This window comes from Cydia amplana, chromosome 14 (assembly GCF_948474715.1).
Source record: "Cydia amplana chromosome 14, ilCydAmpl1.1, whole genome shotgun sequence".
Lineage (NCBI taxonomy): Eukaryota > Metazoa > Arthropoda > Insecta > Lepidoptera > Tortricidae > Cydia > Cydia amplana.
The window spans coordinates 7480699-7500880 of record NC_086082.1 but is presented as its reverse complement, the minus strand read 5'-3'; the positions used below and the strand labels follow the sequence as shown (position 1 = coordinate 7500880).

Here is a 20182-nt window from a genome sequence, read left to right as displayed (position 1 = left end):
AGTCTACAACAAAATAAAATATCCAGAATGTTGAACTGTCAAACTCAACTTCTACGCTCGACACAATCAAATACCTATAATCATGCAATACTTTTTATATATTATTTCGTAAGAAACATAGAACGAGAAAAAAACTGAAATATCGGAAAAAAATGATCTTTGTTCATAATGATCGTTTGCAGGAAATGGAGTGTATGTATAGTATTGGTATAGTATAGTGCAAAAAATATATAAAATTCTTAGATAATATAGTTCGTTAAAAAAAAATATTTATAAAGTTATGTGTGTCAATGGTGATGTATCTGAACGCTCGTCCAAATGACACTAATGACAGATGCATTTTGAAGTGTCCGTCTGTCCGTCTCGCTTGCTTTCGGAACATTTTCGGAAATCGGAAGATAAAAGGCTGTTTGATTGAGAAACGATAATTTATCCTAGTGACCTGACACGGTTTTATCGGATCCATGGAAATGAAGAATAGTCTGCAGTAATGACTACTGAAAACCCATAGGCCCATACAAGTTTCAGCAGTTTTTGGTTTAAGTTTATTCTTGTCTCATACTTGTAGTTGAGCTTTTGAGATTTTTGCGATAGAAATGCTGCAAGGCGTGAGTTTAAATTAACTTTATATTCATTCTGTAGAAAAAGAGATTTTTGCATTATTAACTAATGACTCAATGTTTTTATTCCCAGGAATTCTGGTCACTGCTGTGCAGAGGTCGTAAGAAAAAAATTATAACTTTAATAATAATATTGATATTTTTAATAAACGCGATGTTATACGTCAGTATGGAATTATACAATACCATAAGAAGAAACCGTGAAGATTGGAGTAAAAAGTAATCCTATTTTTGATAATGGTAAAATGTATTGCTTACTATTTGGCTGTTTTGTTTACATTATCTATAATTATTTGTTGTAGTTGGCAAAATGAACAGTCAAACACAGAGAAAGGTGGCATGAGAGTAATAGTTGGGCACTATATTGGAGGCTTTGGTAAAGGCAATTTATCTGATGGTAAGTACATAATATTTGACATAACATGGCTGGATATAGTGACACCAGCAAACCTGCAATCATTAAGTACCATATAAAACTTATTTGGTTGCTAATAAACTTATAAAGCTGGCAGTAACAATTTGAACGAAATATTTATAGTATAAAATTCTAACAGACACAAACTTTTATATTAAAAACTGCTCACTAAGCACCATACTGGGCTGGCTGAGATGTAGGATCAGTATCGCCGTTATTCGCGCCACCAGCATGTGCATCCGAGGCACACACCACCGCTTTAATTCCACTGCCAGGTGAAACCCCTTTTCTACCCTATCTATGTATTATCTACCCCTTTGCCTATGTATTATAATAATAAATCATTTATTTCAAGTAACTTTGACTCATAGATATTATTAGTATGTACTTATAGCTATGTTAGTGTTTACACTTATCACTATATAATTACAGATTGATTAAATAAAATAAAATAAAAAAATAAAATAATAAAATAATGTTTCTAGAAGTACAACATCGTTTATACATAATAAGTACTTCTAGAAACATGCATATCATCACAGTGCCTCATATATGGGCAGTCAAACCTCTCGGCTATCAAACGCAGGATAGGGTTGGGGCTGGCCCGCACCCGGCGCACCAGGGATGTGCATCGTTTGCGCATAGTCGTATGAAAGCAATCTATGCGTGCTTCAGCAAACATCCCTGATGCGCTACAGAAGCGGGGCAGCCCCACCAGGACCCGGAACGCGTTGTTATATTGGACCCGGAGAGCCCCATAGGCCTGCTGCGTGTAGTATGTCCATAAGCTGCACGTATAAAGGGAAGTGCAATATGCTCTAAAGAGAGTTAATTTCACTTCCCTAGTACAGCGCGCAAACTTACGCGCAATCATGTTTGCCCTCACCGACAGGGCTCTCCGTTCACGCTCGATATCCATGTTGTCTTTTAAATCTGAGGTGACAACATGGCCTAAATACTTAAAGGTCCTCACCCTTTCCAGTGAACTACCGTTAAGGTTGATGGGAGGTACCTTGGGTATCCGATAACCAGTGGGTTCAAACACCATGTATTGTGTTTTACCCGCATTGTATTTTAGCCCATGTTGGGTGGCGTAGGTCTCACATATACTTAAAAGTTTTCGCAAACCACAAGCCGATGCGCTCAACAAAACCATATCGTCGGCATAACTCAAATTATTCAGGCAAACTGTGTCGATATGGCAGCCGATATGAGTTTTGCCGAGCGCCTCGAGAAGCTCATTTATATAAAGGTTAAAAAGTGTGGGCGAGGTCAACCCTCCCTGTCTCACCCCACACTCCAACCGATACGGGTCCGATAAAGTACCTGACCATCTAACACTATTGACCTGATTTCCATACCAATACCTCAGAATTTGTATGGTCTCATTAGGTAGTTTAATGGCTTCTAGTTTTTTCCATAGAATATTGTAGGAAACCAGGTCAAAAGCCTTAGACAGGTCCAAGAAACACGCATAAACTGGCGTCTTTCTGTTTAAATAACTGGAGAGAACACATTAACAAAATAATGTCAAAACTAAATAGATTTATATATGCACTCCGTAAACTGAAAATGTGCACAAATACAAAAACTGCCACGTGCGCCTACTATGCGTACGCACACGCTTGGTTGTCGTACGGTATAGTGCTGTGGGGAAACAGCTCAGATTCTATTCATCTGTTTAGGTTACAAAAGCGGTGCGTTAGAATAATTTGCAATATAGGCATGGGAGATAGCTGTAAGGAATGTTTTATAGAACTAGGAATTCTAACTCTGCCATCAATTTATATCTTAGAGGCGAGCATGTTTGTTAAAGGAAATATGCATTTATTTCCGCAACATTCGCGACCAGAAAACTTACGTCCACGAAATAAATTGGAAAGACCAACCTCAAAGTTACAAATGGTACATAACGGCCCGTTTGCAATGTGCGTCAAAGTTTATAATAATTTACCAGCTAACCTAAAAAATGAAACTAGTCTACCCAAATTTAAAACCCAGTTAAAAACATATTTCCGAACAAATTAAAATTCTCTGTTGTCAAACCACTTCATAAAAAAGGAACAAAAACGGACATGGGCAATTATAGACCTGTCACATTGATTCCTGTCATATCTAAGATATTTGAAAAAGTTTTCTATGCTCGATTACAAAAGTTTTTAGATAAGAATAAAATTTTAGCGAGAGAACAGAATGGTTTTAGACCAAATAAATCTACAGCACTAGCCGCCTTTACTTTAATAAAAAAAGTTATAAATAATATTAATGATAAAATTCCAACTGTTGCTCTCTTTCTAGATATGAGCAAGGCATTTGATTTTGTGGATCACAATGTACTCTTAAAAAAGTTGAATTGTTATGGTGTTCGCGGTCCGGCGGAGAATTGGATAAAGTGTTACTTGTCTAACCGTGTACAGGTTACACAAATAACCAAATTAAATGAAGTAACAAATACAATGGAAGATTTTGTTTCTGCAAAAAGAGTAAATAACGTCGGAGTACCACAGGGCAGTATTTTAGGACCCCTATTGTTTATTATTTACATAAATGATCTGCCTCGTGCAATCCAACATCCTACAGTTATGTTTGCCGATGACACAACCATCATAGTAGAAAGTCAAAATGTAGAAAATTATAATGATATAGTGAATAACGTTTCAGAAGAAACCTTAGAATGGCTAACAAGAAATAACCTAACTCTAAATACTGATAAAACTAAATATATTTACTTTCATACCAGGCAGGGGAAAGATCTAAAGCTTAATATAAAATGTAATGGGAAACCAATAGAGAAAGTAGGGTGTCAAAATTTCTTGGGTCTTTATGTGGACGAGTACTGCGAATGGAAAGAGCAAGTTAAGGCAGTCTGCAACAAAATTAATAAATTTGTATTTGCAGTAAAAAAAATTAGACTTGTAACATCACATAAAACTGCCCTGTCAGTTTATCACGGATACGTGTGTTCTGCTCTCAGATATGGAATTGTATTGTGGGGCAACTCAACTGACATATCAAAGGTTTTCATAGCTCAAAAGCGCTGCATAAGAGCGATATTCGGATTAAAGCCTTTAGACTCATGTAGACCTATATTTAAACAACACAGGATTCTAACGCTCACATGTTTATACATTCTGGAGGCATGCACTTTTGTAAAAAAACACATGGAATTGTTTCTGATTAAAGACAATAATAATAAGCGAACAATTACACAAAAACCTTTGAACATGCCAGTAGCAAATTTGAGCCTATTTAAAAATAATTCCTATTATATGCTAAGCAAAATTTATAATATAGTGCCGAAATCTATTACTAGTTTAGTTGGACATAAATTTTATATAAATCTTAAGACATGGTTAATTGAAGAAAGTTACTATTCATTAAATGATTTTTTTAATAAAAATAACTCATAGAAATTGACATATTCATTACGTATTCTGACATTTAGTATTAATTAGTGGTCAATATGGCTCAATTGCTTACAAGAAATACTATATTATTTATTATTGCTTTATTTCTATCATTTATATAAATTTAGATTTAATAATAGCCAAATTATTAATGTATTTAAATTCATGTTTTTCTTGCACTCAACTCTTAGATAGGTATATTAATTGTATATAAGCTTGTGTACATATTGCAAGAGATTTTATAGATATATATAAGGTGTATATTTTGCATGCTGCAATTCAGCTAAATGTGTGATACTTTGCAATTTGTAATATTTAAGACCTTTTGTTAACCACATTTAACGCAAATAAAGCTTTACTTTACTTTACTTTACTTTACTTTATGTTTAATACAAAAGAACATCTATTCCACTACAGAATTTTTCTCGGAAAACTGACAATTCGTTTTGTTATACTTTCATACCTAGTTTAATGAACACTATAATCTAAATGTATAATTCTAATTAATTTGAATGTTTTTCATGAACTATATTAAATATTGTAAGTCAATATTTTGACGCATATTTCACAATTAGACTTTTATATTTATACATTTTTGTAATTACTTATTAAACTTTTAATCAAATTAATGTTATTTGCACCAAATTTTAATGTTATATGTTAATTTTTTTTTATTTTATTCAAGAATAGTAGTATCATGTAAATTATTAGATATAAGATATAGTTATAAGATTGCTATGCCCTAACAGGGTTCATGTTTGATCCAGAAATGAAATACCTTAACACCTTGTAAAAACAACATGAAGATGCAATAAATATACTGAAATAAATATACTGAAATAATATTTGACAGTGTGCTTAAGGCACAGTATTGCACTTTCCGTTGATAACCCTGGTCGAAAACCAAACTGGTTGGGGTTAAGGCTCACGTACTTATTTAACTGTACATTAAGCACACTATCAAATACCTTAGCAATAATAGTTGCAAGGGATATAGGCCTGTAGTTATTGGTGTCAGACAAATCTCCAGTTTTATTTTTAGGTACAGGAATAACTACAGTTTTCATCATATCCTCAGGCAAATAACAGTGCCTTACACACAGCGTATAAAACAAAGCTAACACTCTTGAGATGTGGGGACCCGCATTTTGGAGATGTTCGATGCTGAGGCCATCGTGCCCTGGGGACTTGCCTCGGGAGATAGATTTAATGGCTTCCGATACATCCTTAGCAGTATATCCCAGTCCAGGTTCCATTATGATTGTTATGATTTTTATTACTATATTCAATCAATCTTTGGGTAATATGGCTCCATCGATACTGTCGATGATTTCGCCAACGTCAAAGTGGATCCCACGTGGGATTGAATTAATATTATTTGTAATAAAATTCATCCAGTGTACGGTATAAAAGTATAAAATTATGGCCTCTAGGGCTCTAGCCAGCCACGGTTAGAGGTAGAAATACCAAAATAAATGCTCTAGAGCACGACGTTGTTCGGTAGTCTGGTTCTCAGTTCTTGTAAGGCGATAGCTAGACTTTACAAGAACCCGCGTGGGCTACCCGGCGTTGACGCCAGAATGGTGGTTATACACGTTCCATGATTATTTTTTCATTATCTGCACACTTCCACATTAGTTTACTGCATAATACGCTATCAATATTACAGTTTAAACAATATTAATAAGCAAAAACAAAGAAATTAATCACGAGGCTATGTTACCAAAATGGCGGTCGACGAATAACCCCTATTACTATATTAAATGTTGATATGTTTATTATTTGAGCAATAAAATAGTAAAGAAACTTTTAAATTAATATTGTAAGTTGTAAGTGGCGAAATTAAAATTCTACTTTGTGTCAGTTTAAATTAAATTATTCATTGTAGGCATTTGCCATGGCTATCTGATGGTCATTTATTATGAACATGGAATACATTATGTTCAGTGACCGCTGCAACCTTGACTGATTAGATCTATGGATGGTATTTTGTTTATGGTAATTTATGATAATTACACAAAAAGGAGATCATACAATTTTTTATTTTTACACATTAAATAAAGAAGAAAATTTATTTTTAATGGAAGAGTAAATTGTAATTTCATGGCCAAGTGCACTGCTCTTAAATGAGGAGAGATGTTTATTTTCTCATTCTAATTAGTATAGTTTTTTGATGTGGTTGAAATGTTACATATTCTAAGAACCAAAAATAGACTTTAATAAAATACCTACTAAGTCTAAGACTTAAGGCTCCTATATTTCTTTGATATTTCTGTGTTATTACTTATTAGTACTTAAATCTTTTTTCAGACATAATAAATAGTAATAACTATGCGCCAGTCAAAGGTGCCGGAGAAGGCGGCAGGCCTGTACAGTTGGCTCAGCGGGAGCTCATCACAGCAAGGGAATTGTATCAACTGCACTCCTATAATATACTGGTCAGCGACAAAATATCCATCAACAGAAGTTTGCCAGACATGAGAAGTGACAGGTAAAAACTTTAAATTATCTTTAATTTACATTTTATTGAAGAAAAAATATTCTTATCTATTTGAAAAACTTGTATGTGTCATTAAAGTAATTGCCACATTGAATTGACTAAACTAAAGCATTGGTATAAAAAAGATTCAAAAAAATATCAAAAGGAATTGAATATTTATATAAGAAATTGTTGTGAACAAATGTAAGTTAAAATGATACAACTTACCTATTACCAGAGGGTCTTCACTTCACAAATATAAAACTCCCTTTTGTGCAAGTTTGTTTAAGTTTGGCTAAGTTTATATTTTAATTAGAACATATTAGTAGATATAGTATATTTTAAATATTGCCCAAGTTTTAAATGCAGCTTTCTCTGGTCTCCAGACTAGTTGCCTCAACCACTTTTTTAATGTTACTGGCATGTTCTCGGATACCTAAGTGGGCTGACCCTTTTTTATGACCTCAGTCAATTTCTTAACAAATAACCACTCAGTTCGTCTCTATGTCGCCACACGTGTTTCTTACCCCACAGCTTCCCAGAAACCACTTAGGGTTCCGTATCCAAAGGGTAAAAATGGGACCCTATTACTTTTAAGACTCCACTGTCCGTCTGTCTGTCACCAGGCTGTAACTCATGAACCGTGATAGACAGACAGTTGAAATTTTCACAGATGATTTATTTCTGTTGCCGCTATAACAACAAATACTAAAAACAAAATAAAACAACATTAATAAATAAATATTTAAGTGGGACTCCCATACAACAAATGTGTTTTTTTGCAGTTTTTTGCGTAATGGGACGGCACCATTCGTGCGCGAGTCGGCTACGCACTTGGCCGGGTTTTTAGAGTGTTCTTACAAACACGTTCTAAAAATGTTTCAAACCTCTCGAAATGTAGCTAGCAGTCCTTTGAAGTTGATTTAACTTTTTTAAGCTAGGTAAATTGATTATGTTTGATGATATTCAAACTTACTGATCTAAGTATTGACTTACTCATACTTAGGGATGTAACGATACATGATTTTGCCGATACGATACCGATATTTAAAGTAAATAATCGGCGATACCGATACCGATATCGATAACCTGGTAGTTAGTTAATAAATCAAATAATTATATCCTTTTTATGCATGAAACATACTTATGGTTAATAGACACTCGATTTTAAGAAGTGTGAAAAAATGAAAAATAAAAATAAAAATAAGGATAAATATACAATTCCTATTAGCAAAATAGCACGATTAGTCGATTATACATAGTAGCTTCACTGTTACGTTGAGTAAGTTATATATCGCAGTAAATCTTACGTAAGTTTTGACACATCAAGTTAAAATGGAGGTAAACAATTTCTTGCCCAATAAAATATCTTACTGGGGGTTGTTTACATTTTGTTATGATATCGGGTGTATTTAAATCGGCGATGCCGAATGCCGATATATCGGCCTGCCGATTATATCGGCCGATATATCGTATCGGTATCGTTACATCCCTACTCATACTCTTTTAGGAAATAGGTAGAATTTTATATCTAATAGCTATTCTATTTACTATAAGACTATACCTATTGTCGCAATATAGCGACACTAGTATTCACACACCTATTAAGCAACATTTTTTTCTTGGTTCACAGTGCTCGAATTCTTACTTTAGAAACCTCGTAACTTATTCAAATGTATTATTGCAAAACCAATCTAGCTGTCTAGGAAATAGAGATCACTTTTCAACTATACTTAAGTGTAAGATACCGTACTTATTAAGTTGAGTAGTTGCGTTTGTCTAGAATGCTTGTAATTGTGTTGTGTTACATAAGTACTTCGTTGCAGTTGTAAGAGCGTGGAATTCGACCTAGATAACCTGCCTACGGCGACCGTCATCATAGTGTTCCACAATGAGGCGTGGTCGACTCTGATGCGTACGGTCATGTCAGTTATCATGAGGTCCCCTAAGCAGCTGATGAAACAGGTGATGTTCTTTAAATAGTTACGATTGTCACACAGTGTCGCGAACATATCTACACGGCTACCACGAGTTGGCGTTTGACATTTATGTTAGCGTCTGTTAACTCGATCGCATTCCCTCTATCGCACTAATCCATCAGTGGGAGCAAGATGGCCTGCGATCGAGTTTACGGAGTCGCTAACGTAAACGTCAAGTGTCAACTCGGGGTTCGGCTACTGAATATGGCATTCCCAGTTGGGTTTACCTGAAATTCGAGAACTAAGTTAGAATACGGGGCAACGTTATTTTTAGAACTGTGGAGTCCGTCTCAGCTAACTTTGCGCCGACTTGAACGCAAAGTGAGGGAGTTTCATTAGAAACGTCATATTTTCATAGACGTTTGACATTAATGATGACATTTGCCACATTTTGTCTTTGCAAATGCCATGCAGAGTTACTTTGGTCCGACTCTGTATGTGTCGTAAAAAATGTTGGCTCATAAGAAGCACATTCAAATGCACGATGCCGGTTATGATTCTAACTTGATAAAGAAAATATAACGTTTTTTGTGAGAGTGTTGACCATATTATCTTATTAATTTTCGAATTAACATCTTATCTCAAAGTGCACTTTGAGCCCCTTGAAATTTCAATCGTTAGATCGATTTGTGGTTTGCTAATTACGTATTTAAACGTTTTTTTAATGTGGCTTTAAATTATAAATAGTTCAATATACAGTGAAACCTGGTTAATTGACACCTGGATAAATGCAAAACCTCAAAAATTGCAACCAAAGGTCCGGTCGCGGTCCCTTGAGACCAAAATGCCTCTATAATTGAAATTTTGGAACCTCTATAATTGCAATTTAGATTTAATTGCTTTTCGGAATTTTGCCTCTGTAATTGACCACATTGCAACTTAGACCTCTATAATTACTATTAACATTAATTCACTACATTTTCTTATTGTCCTATTACAGTTTGCCTTTACAAGTACTTTCGTAAAATTCCAGATAATCTTAGTAGACGATGCCAGTGAGAGACGGTATCTAGGCAAAGAGTTGGACGATGGCATAGCCAATTTGGATAAAGTGGAGATTATTCGCATGAAAAAACGCAAAGGGCTGGTGGGAGCTCGGCTGTTGGGAGCCAGGAAGGCCGAAGGAGATGTGTTGGTGTTTTTAGATGCTCATTGTGAGGTAAGAACCACTATTACAGTCAGCAGCAATAGTTGCTAAGCGGGCGAGGTGTTCAAAATGAGCTTGACGCGACTTTATGGTTAACCTGTCAGCTCCCAAGGGCTCGAAATCGCGCCAGAACGCTTATGGGTGACGTCATATCGTGGGAAATGAGGGGTTAAGAGGATAAGTGCGTGTCAAGGTAAATTTGAACACCTCACCCGCTTAGCTACTTCTGCTGCTGATCGTACAACTTGATGTTGTTTGACATCATTTCTGTCACGGCAAAACAGCGTATCTATTAGAAATGTGTAATAAGACGACGCTGTTTTGCCGTAACAGCGCTAACATATGAATGGATATTAAGGAATAGTCTTTAGGGCTAGTTACTACGTCTCGGGGATCAGAGGTGTGCATTTAAAAAATGATTAGGGAAGTTAGGGATGTAACTTCACTACATAGTATAAAACAAAGTCGCTTCCCTCTGTGTGTCGGTCTGTATGTATGTATGCTTAGATCTTTAAAACTACGCAACGGATTTTGATGCGGTTTCTTTAATAGATAGAGTGATTCAAGAGGAAGGTTTATGTACAATTTGTTAACCCGTGCGAAGCGGGGCGGGTCGCTAGTATGTAATAAGACGACGCTGTTTTGCCGTAACAGCGCTAACATATGAATGGATATTAAGGAATAGTCTTTAGGGCTAGTTACTACGGCACGGGGATCAGAGAAGGTGTGCATTTACTAACCAAAATTAAAAATTAAAAAAACCCCCTATAGTATAACTAATAACGACCATAAGATTATAAGAGCTGATGATCTTCAAACGGCTGAACAGATTTTCATGAAACATGGCTAAGAACACTCGGGATAAAACTATCTATAACACAAAAAAAACTAAACGAAAATCGGTTCATCGGTGCGGTTTGGGAGCTACGATACCACAGACAGATACACAGGCAGACACGTTAAACTTATAACACTCCTCTTTGCGTCGGGGGTTAAAAATAATTCATCACTAACTTATGTTATAAGTTTTATTGAAACAAAATGAACCTTACTTGATAGCATTAAGGATATCGTTTTGCTCACGCCGTTTTACGAAACCTTTAGGGCAGGGATCGGATACCGGTATTTTTTGTATGGGAACGGAAACGGTATTTTTTCGTTCTTTGCTAATTACTTCATTTCTAATTGGGCAATCTAATAATACGAAGTCGTAACCTAAAAACACAACTGAGTCCTACATTTCGAGTATAAAATAATTAAAAAAATATGGTTATTTCTAGGTTTTTGCAAAAAACCGGTTCCGATCACTGCTTTAGGGGTTCATTTCAATGAAAGGACCTAAAACATTTTATTGATCGATTTCAGGTAACACAAGGTTGGCTCGAGCCTCTCCTTGATCGCGCGGGAAGCGATGACGTCTTCATATGTCCGCACATAGACCTACTATCCGAGGACACCTTAGCCTACACCAAGAGCATCGACGCGCACTGGGGCGCTTTCAGCTGGAACCTTTTCTTCCGCTGGCTCAACCCCAGTGCCGAAGTCATGGCTCAGAAGGCAGAAAACCCTTCCAAACCTTACCCCACACCAGCGATGGCTGGTGGACTATTCGCAGTCAGGAAAAGCCTCTTCTGGCGCTTAGGAGGATACGATGAAGGTATGCTTATTTGGGGAGCCGAGAACTTAGAGCTGTCATGGCGAGCCTGGCAGTGCGGCGCTCGAGTAGAAATCACACCATGCTCTCGAGTAGGACACATTTTTAGACGACACAGTCCTTATAAATATCCGGGAGGCGTTAGTAAGGTTTTAAATGTTAATTTAGCGCGCGCAGCCACTGTGTGGATGGACGAGTGGGCAGATTTCTTTTTTAAATTCAATCCTAACATAGCAGCGATACGCGACCAACAAACCGTGTATTCAAGGGTAGAGTTGCGGAAGAATTTGAAGTGTAAAAGTTTTAAATGGTATTTGGATAATGTGTGGCCACAGAATTTCTTTCCGAGTGATGAGAGATGGTTTGGTAAGATTAGGAGCGATCTTGGTCCTTGTTTAGCGGTGCCGGAGCAGATGACGGGGCTCGCTGTACCGGCGAAGGGAGTGCCATGTGGTATTGACGATAGAAGTTGGGACACGATGGTCGTTTACACTCCTGAGGGTAAGATTATGGGTGATGAGAATTTGTGTTTAGAGCGAACCGAAGGTCGCGCCATGTGGAAGGCTTGTAAAGAGACGCCGAAGCAGATTTGGCAGCAGAAGGGGCCTAGGTTAAAAACAAAAGACGGTCTGTGCTTATCGTTAGCGTTAATCGATAAACAAGCAGATGGTTTTAGTGATATCATCTCAACAAAGAAGTGTCGCGACAAAATGCGTGATGCGGCGACCACGCAACAAATCTGGCATTTTGACAGAGTGCCTTGGCGCTAAATGTGATATTAAAAGTACTTAAATAAAATTAAAAGTACAATATTTGTAATTAAGAATCTCGTTATTTGTTTCCTGGTTTTCTCTCTTTGTACTTTTATATATGTTTTTATGTTAAATGTTTATAACGGAACAATGCATATGTAGTTGTATGTTTTAGATTATTGGTAGTAGACTAGTAGTTGGTTGGATTATTGGTATCCATTTTTGACATTCCATTGTATAAAAAGTTGTATTAAATGTATACTATTAAGTATTTAGATACTCTTTTGCCGATGTGTAAAATAAGTTCAGTGTATTTGTTCAGCGAATTTTATTAATTGTTTATTGGTCAACATCTCATACTGGTGTAACTCTACAGCTTTTGAAATATTTTTGTTTTTATTTTTTATATTTTCTTGATAAACTTTATAACATTTTATATTTTATCTGTAACTCTTTGACATACTTTACTTTATTTTAGTACATTAATCTGATCGTTGCACTCCACTGCCAGTTTATGTTAAAATAATTTTATAAAAAAAATGTAATGTGAGTATTAAGTACCTACACAATGAACGAATATTTGCATTTATTTTGGAAATACTCAATGCCATAGGCCAGGTATTACATATGTATAGTGTACAAATTTTTAGAAGTAAATTTAATTATGTAATTTGCAACTAAGTATCTAGTCTTTTTTAGATAGTTTGCAATAATATAAGTAGTATATTTAATGTATGTAATATCTATTAGAAATCTTAAGTCTACTTCTCATATGACGGCAGCAATTAACTCTCGAATTTAATAACATATCACTAATTATATGAAATAATGTTATTTTATACGCCTAATATAAACATTAAATTCGATGGACCTACTTACCTTATAATTAGTATGATCTGATGATCTTCCATTTTAGTTTTAAACTGTGTTATTTTAACAGTTGGCAATAATGGTTGTGTGATTTATTTTAACAGTGATATTTTAAAACAAATTAAAAAAAATATGTTAACAATTAAAAATACAAGAAGGTTGTATAATTTATAACGTATTTTCATTTATAAATCCAACTTATAAAAGTCACATGTCACAATAATAATTCTGCTTATAATTACTTGCTAATACTAATTAAAATTACCCCAATAAAAAGTACATTAAATTAATGGCAAATACTATATGAAGACTAAAACTTTGTATGCTAGTTGCCGAATTACAATTATTTCTGTTGCATGTGAAGCAGCGCGCGTCGCTGTGGCCTCTCGCTCGTTCCACAGCTTTTAAAGCGAGACAGACTGAGTCCACTTGGACCCTGGGGATGCATCCGCGTATAACGTCCACGGTGTTGCCAACTAGAAATAAAAGAAATTGTCAGTTTAACTTCAAGTAGTTTTCACGTAATGTAATAGAACGTTCGCACCAATATCTCCTTCTTGGGGTAGTGATGAGGGACTGTATTTTTTTATTTATTTGGAGATCCAACAGCTGTGACATTAACATAAAGATTATAGTAGATACAGGAAGCCAATTACAGGAACTCACAGGTAGTGACGTAATACTAAACTAATAACAAAGCGAATTCAAATTTGCGAGTTTTGAAACTGTTTCGCCTTAATTAAATGCCCGTAAACGGCAGTTGCCAACTTTCAACCAAAATTACTAATTAAATGGAGCTAATTTTAATATAAAGCTCATATTTAAGCTCAATATTATTCCTCTTGTAAGAACCAGTCTTGTTATTTTAAACTAGACTACGCTAGCTTTGCACAAACTTGGTAGTAATAATGCACACATATCTCTATCAGCTCCATACTTGACGTATCACGTATCAGTTGTTGGGTAATTTGCTTGGAAATCAATGTTTATCACTACATAGTTTAAAACAAAGTGCTTCCCGCTGTCTGTCTACAGGTCCCTGTATGCTTAGATCTTTAAAACTACGCAACGGATTTTGATGCGGTTTTTTCTAACAGAGAGAGTGATTCAAGAGGAAGGTTTGTGTATAATTTGTTAACCCGTGCGAAGCCGGGGCGGGTCGCTAGTAATATTATAATTCTGGGTGCTTTTCCATCTTACGAAATTACTCCGTCACTAGTGTAACTTTTCTGAACATTTGCTCAATTATTTCACATAGGCGTTTCTTTCAGTTTATTAACGTAGATGTCATATACTAAAGAGAAAATAACAAAGGCCTCCAACCAGGGAACCAGGGTCAAGACACAACTGTCTTCAGCTTTCGTGGCTGACGCCGTAACCCCTAATAGACCTGTTTGACTAAATTTGTTCTTATTCTTTATTACTTTAGGACTTAGGAGATGATGACGAGGGAATATAATGAATTACTCTAAACTACTTATCTTCATGCTAAATCGCCTACTCACATGGACGGAAATAGTTGTCCTAGATTGCGTATACCCACATTTTGGCTTATACTTAGTTGGGGTAGGATATTGTGGGCGATCCTCGGGCCTTCACAATCATGGTCATAATCTTCAATCAACTTACATGACATATCTTCAGACAGTAGAACTCTAGATCTTGGAGTCGGTGGACAGTTGTGGATGCCCGAGATTGTCACTCACCATTCACTTAGTTGACATTTTATGGATGAGCCTCAGGCGTTTGAATTTTGATTATAAATTATCAACAAACTTACATGTCTTGTCATCTGGAGTCGCTACCATCTTCAGGCAGTGGTACTCTATAGGCACCTTGGAATCCGTGGACGGTGGTGGATGCCCTAGATTGTGTATCCACTCGGCAGTAACTGAGGTGCTGGGGTGGCATTGTATGGGTGAGCCGGGAAACGCGGCGTCGTCTGGATGGCAGCCGAGACAGCGTTGTTCGAAGCAGCTTTCTGTCGTCACTGTTGAGGATGAGGAATAGTTACGTGAGAATATGTTTTGCTGACTACGATGTGTTGGCGATAGTGTTCGCGAGGGTAACTGATACGTTGAGTTTAATTGAGCGTAAGTTTTAAGTAAGAACGCAGCTTTATGATTGGCAGTAAAATGGTCTCGTCAACGTATCATTGCAAAAGCGTGATTATTCAAATCAAGATGTGATGTGTATGTTTAGATTTGTCCAGTTATACATTAATTGACCCTAAGGTATGGATCAGATTTCCATATATTAAATAAAGATACCGGAAGGTTAACACAGTGGAGCAGCATTCAAACAACTCGATTACTAACGGTGCACCTATTTCGATTTCGACACACTTTTATTCGAACATGTTCTTAAAAATTTTAACAAATTCAGGTAAAGATAATGTATGTATATAGAAAGCCCTGAGGGCGCCAGAATCTCGTTTTATAAAACTACGACTTCAAATTATACAGTTGTAAACCAGTAACATTGATGTGATTGACATGCGCTTAACCAAAATGCAGAAGAAATGTGGTTTTGTTGTCTGTTAATACTTGTAAAATTGTTTATAGATAAAACGTGGTCCTGTCCTAAACGGGTTGTTAAGAATCGATCGCTTTCAGACAAGCGACAGCTTTGTTTTAAAGCCTATATTTATAAAGTGGTGTTTTGGTGAACTTTTTCTCGGTTCAGGGCCTAGGTCGAATCGGAAAGTGCCCATCGATCACTTCGATCAGATAATGTTTATCTGGAACTTTTTGTATAAGGGAACCACTTGCGTACATGTGTCAGATTTGTAAATTTTTATCTTAATAAGTTTGCCAGCAATGATCAAGGTAGATTTACTCTTCCATTAAATAAGAAATAGGTACAAATAAGTAGGTACTCACATAATCTCAAACGCATCTAAGTTGGTTTAGAGTTTGTACCTAAATGAAAATTATAAATCGATTATCGGTTAACTAGATATAATAACTACTAGCGCCATTACAAGCAGCAGTTGTTCAGTATTTATCCCGTTTTCTTAAGGTAGGAACTTAAATTATTAATTTATGGCGCGCGATTGCTCTTTTATCTTTCTACCTACCTACTGCCTTTTTACAGGTCGACACATCCGAGGTGCTTTTTACAGGTCGAGGCATCCGTATCTTAGGATTTTACGAAGACATTGGAATAGAAACCCACTGCACCCAGGTAAGACCTCAGTGCTATTACTCTATACTGTAACAGTAGTGCACGAGCGATCGTGATTACCAATTTGCGCCCCAGAATTGCTCCCTCATCATCGACTCGCCATGGCGACTTGGTATCGATCGACATTTGACTCCTGGCCTGTTCTTTACAAAGCTTCGCTGGTGTAACGCCTCAAGTGAACCAGTTTTGGTGTGATCTACGCTTACGCATAGTAATCAAGGACCTTAAGTTATACTAGAGACTACGGACGAGCTCTAGCTCATAGTCAAGAGAAGGTTTTGCGAATTAGATAGCTGACATTTGCCCAGTCCCTGTATGTCCAATCTACCTTTACTTGTCCGTAACTGATCGGCGTGCCCGCTTGTAATGACCACTCCGGAGCGCATTTTACGTTTGTTTTAACCGCCGCAATCATATGTCATTTTCTCGCGTTTCGCGCCATTTTACCGGTCATCAGCCCGTCGTTCCAATACAGGCGCGTACGCTACGTAATTATTGAAAGCGAGAGAATCCGCTCTCGATGCGTCGGTATGCCGAGCCCAGAGCCGACCACTTATTTAACTCGATCATTCGCTTTTCTTTCACTTTTCTCCTTTTGGATTTGACGTGTAGCGTAATTAAACGAATGGCGACACGACCCTTTATTATCTACTATGTTGTGGCATGATTTCCCGGAAAGACCGCAAAGTATCATCTTGTTTTGTCATAGAACACTGACGGCGAAACTAGCCTATAATGAGGCGAAGTGTTCCAATAAGGACAGTTGTACACGAGCCACAATGCCAGCGGCTTTTCTATGATCTGGAGAAAGTTGCCATAAATGTATGAATTTATATTATAGCGAACAGATTCCTAACTTAGTGCTTTGTATTAAGATCACGCAAGCATCCTTTTTGCGACTCAAGATTTTGCGGTCTACTATAAGTTTATGACAGAATGCAGATTTTTGTCTGTAAGAAAATTTGGTTAACTAACTTTATCATATTATAGTTTTAGACTAAGACACTGGGTACTGGGTACTGGGTATACTGGATAGCTTATTTTAGGCGAGAGATAGTGATTTCTCTCTCATGGTACCTATCCCATTTTTCACACTTTTTCTTCTTTTTCAGATATTTTCGGGTTTTATCAAGTTCTGCTGCGTCATCGACATGTTAGTGGTAAAACTCAAAATACATAAACACTAGTTGTTACATTTCACACTGCTCAAGAGTTTCATCCTTTCACACGATCCATGAGCGTCAAAGCACAACCTACTTTGTCTCAGCACTGTTCATTTTTAGTTCCAACAATCTGTCCGTGGTCTTAAGTTGGTGGTCAACCGGCGATGCGTGAAGAGCAGTCGGTCGCCCGGGAAAGTGGATGATAGGCGTCTGACATAATTGTGCACGGATAAGTGCGTGCACCTTCCATTGTGGCTGCGGCTTTATAGCGAGCTTTCTATAGCAGAGACACCCAATGTCAACTAGAGGGAGTGATCTGAATGTGACAATTGTAGTTGGAATTAAAATGAGCGTCAGGGATGACTGCGTCTTTCATTGTAGCTACGGATACTCAAAGCGAGCTGGTGGAGATACTAGCTAAATCTGCTAAATACGTATAGAAAAAAGACTTTCTCGTTTACAGTAAAACTAAAGTACTAAATATAGACAAAACAATACGGATGTAAGTGCACCTTGCATTGTGGCTGCGTCTTTGGATAGCGAGCTTTCTACAATAGAGTTACCCGTAGCTAACTACTTAGTATGAGGAGAGTTATAGTATAACTGAATTATTTCGTTGTAATTGTACCTATAGCTAACATATCCATCTGATTGCTTAATTATTTTCAGTGTACTACTGGCTGAATATAGAAAAACAATTACAGAAGAGTGAAGAAGGGTGGGAATCTAATTGCATTTACAGGTATGTACGTTAACTGTTGGTGATTCACAGCACTTTGATACAGCACTTTATTGCGTTTTAATCATTGTCACGTATCTATCGGTTGATCGGTTCCATAATCTACAAACTCTTTATATACATCATTTGTACTATTCATAACAACGCAGTAAGTTTCGTAAAACAGGAACTAGGTATGCTTAGTCCAAACGCGTCTATCTATTTATACCGCCGTCACCGACACAGCAGTGACCCAATTCATAAACAAACGGCGATCAGCATAAAATCCCGTGCCCACGCGCATGTCGACATGCTCGGATGCTCATTGACAATGTAAATACGTTTGTCAACAGTGGAATAAATAAATATTTATTTAGCAGTAGTTGCTGGACGGGATGAGCCGCTACAATGCATTGTCGCGGTCGTAGGCGATGGTTTCAGTGTGCCGACAAATGGAATTGTGTTGCGTGATATACATAATGTTACCCAACGGATGTTACCGTGTTTTGTTTATTTACAATGGTTTTTGTTGGGTCATTGATGCGAAAGGATGTTGTGAGGATGAAAGGACTAGTTTGGCAGCTTTATAATGAAAGAAAGAGCGAAGAGATCATTTGCATTAAGTAGGTACTACATATTTATTAAGTCCTTACATTATTTTACTAGCTGCAGTGTGCCTCCCCAGTTAATAATAAAAAAACATTTTTAATACCTAAATCATGCATTTTAGCGTCAGTCAGTACAACTGGATTTAATTCAATACTTTTCAAAGTTAGACATTTTCAGTTAAAAAATCAGTTTGTATAACAGTGATTTTACATGGCCTTCCTTTAATTGTATAGTTTGTCCAAGGTAAGATTACAAGCGATTATAATAAAACAATGTTACAAAAACATCCGGTCAAAAAGATAGCAAACACTATATGTTGTTTAAGTGAGTTGTACAACGAACTAGATAGAATACCTAACTATAGAAGTCTGCTCTCAAAATTGACCAATCAACACTTTTTTAAATAGCTGGAAATTTAGTAATGTGGACCAATTTTTGAAGTCAAAAATTTAGTAACAGCTTCGTCTATATAAAATCCGTCGCTGCATTTAGTTAGTTTATAATATGTTCTTTTTAAATAGTTATGTATGTATAAGTAAGTTTTAAAGCCATTTTTCGTGTATCGTTTCATCAATCAAAGTATGAAAAGATACAAATGTAGACATTTTCTCTATCATTTACAAAAGAATGTAACTTACCATACGGTACCAATACAACCACACTAACAACTATAAACACTAACATTTTTGTCCACGATATAAAGTTTTTCTTTACTGACTGACTAACATTCCTATCACCAAGGCATTTTGTTTTACACTATCTCTATCTATGCTGCACCATTTTATCTTTGTTCGAGTTTCGTTATCACTAGCACCGTAATTTACTCGGACAATCTTTCCAGCGTTTTTAGGACTGTGTCATATATAAAAATAGTAAGATATACGTAATTCAGTTGCGGTTAGCAGTGACAGCGGAAGACTACTGTAGTTTAGGGATTATACGCAGCAGATACCGAAATAAATCATATCTGGAGATTTGATTAACCCGCATGAACATGTATAGGTATACACTCGAATAAATGGATGGCAGTCTTTGGCCTGCGTAATCAAATATACTTACAGGCCGATTTGAACATGTACTGACTTCAGAATGATATCTAAATCATGTCATTTAGTTATCGTACGTCTCGTCCGCATCTGGTTTTGATGGATGCACGGATGAAATGATAATGATACATTAATTT

At 36.5% G+C, this 20182-nt stretch overlaps 2 protein-coding genes across 2 annotated transcripts; one reads left to right on the top strand and one right to left on the bottom strand.

Annotated features, from left to right (window-relative positions):
• The first annotated feature begins 420 nt into the window (after positions 1–420).
• LOC134654022 (polypeptide N-acetylgalactosaminyltransferase 3-like) lies at positions 421–12579 on the top strand. Its single transcript, XM_063509409.1, has 7 exons — positions 421–608; positions 694–839; positions 923–1017; positions 6753–6933; positions 8748–8886; positions 9874–10059; positions 11413–12579. The coding sequence occupies exons 1-7, from the start codon at positions 597–599 to the stop codon at positions 12469–12471; spliced, it is 1818 nt and encodes a 605-aa protein (XP_063365479.1). The 5' UTR covers positions 421–596; the 3' UTR covers positions 12472–12579.
• Positions 12580–13584: 1005 nt separating this feature from the next.
• On the bottom strand, positions 13585–19970 carry LOC134654333 (uncharacterized). The gene is made up of 3 exons (XM_063509797.1): positions 19638–19970; positions 15104–15313; positions 13585–13799 (listed from the first exon to the last, which is right to left on the bottom strand). The coding sequence occupies exons 1-3, from the start codon at positions 19681–19683 to the stop codon at positions 13585–13587; spliced, it is 471 nt and encodes a 156-aa protein (XP_063365867.1). The 5' UTR covers positions 19684–19970.
• Positions 19971–20182: the final 212 nt, after the last annotated feature.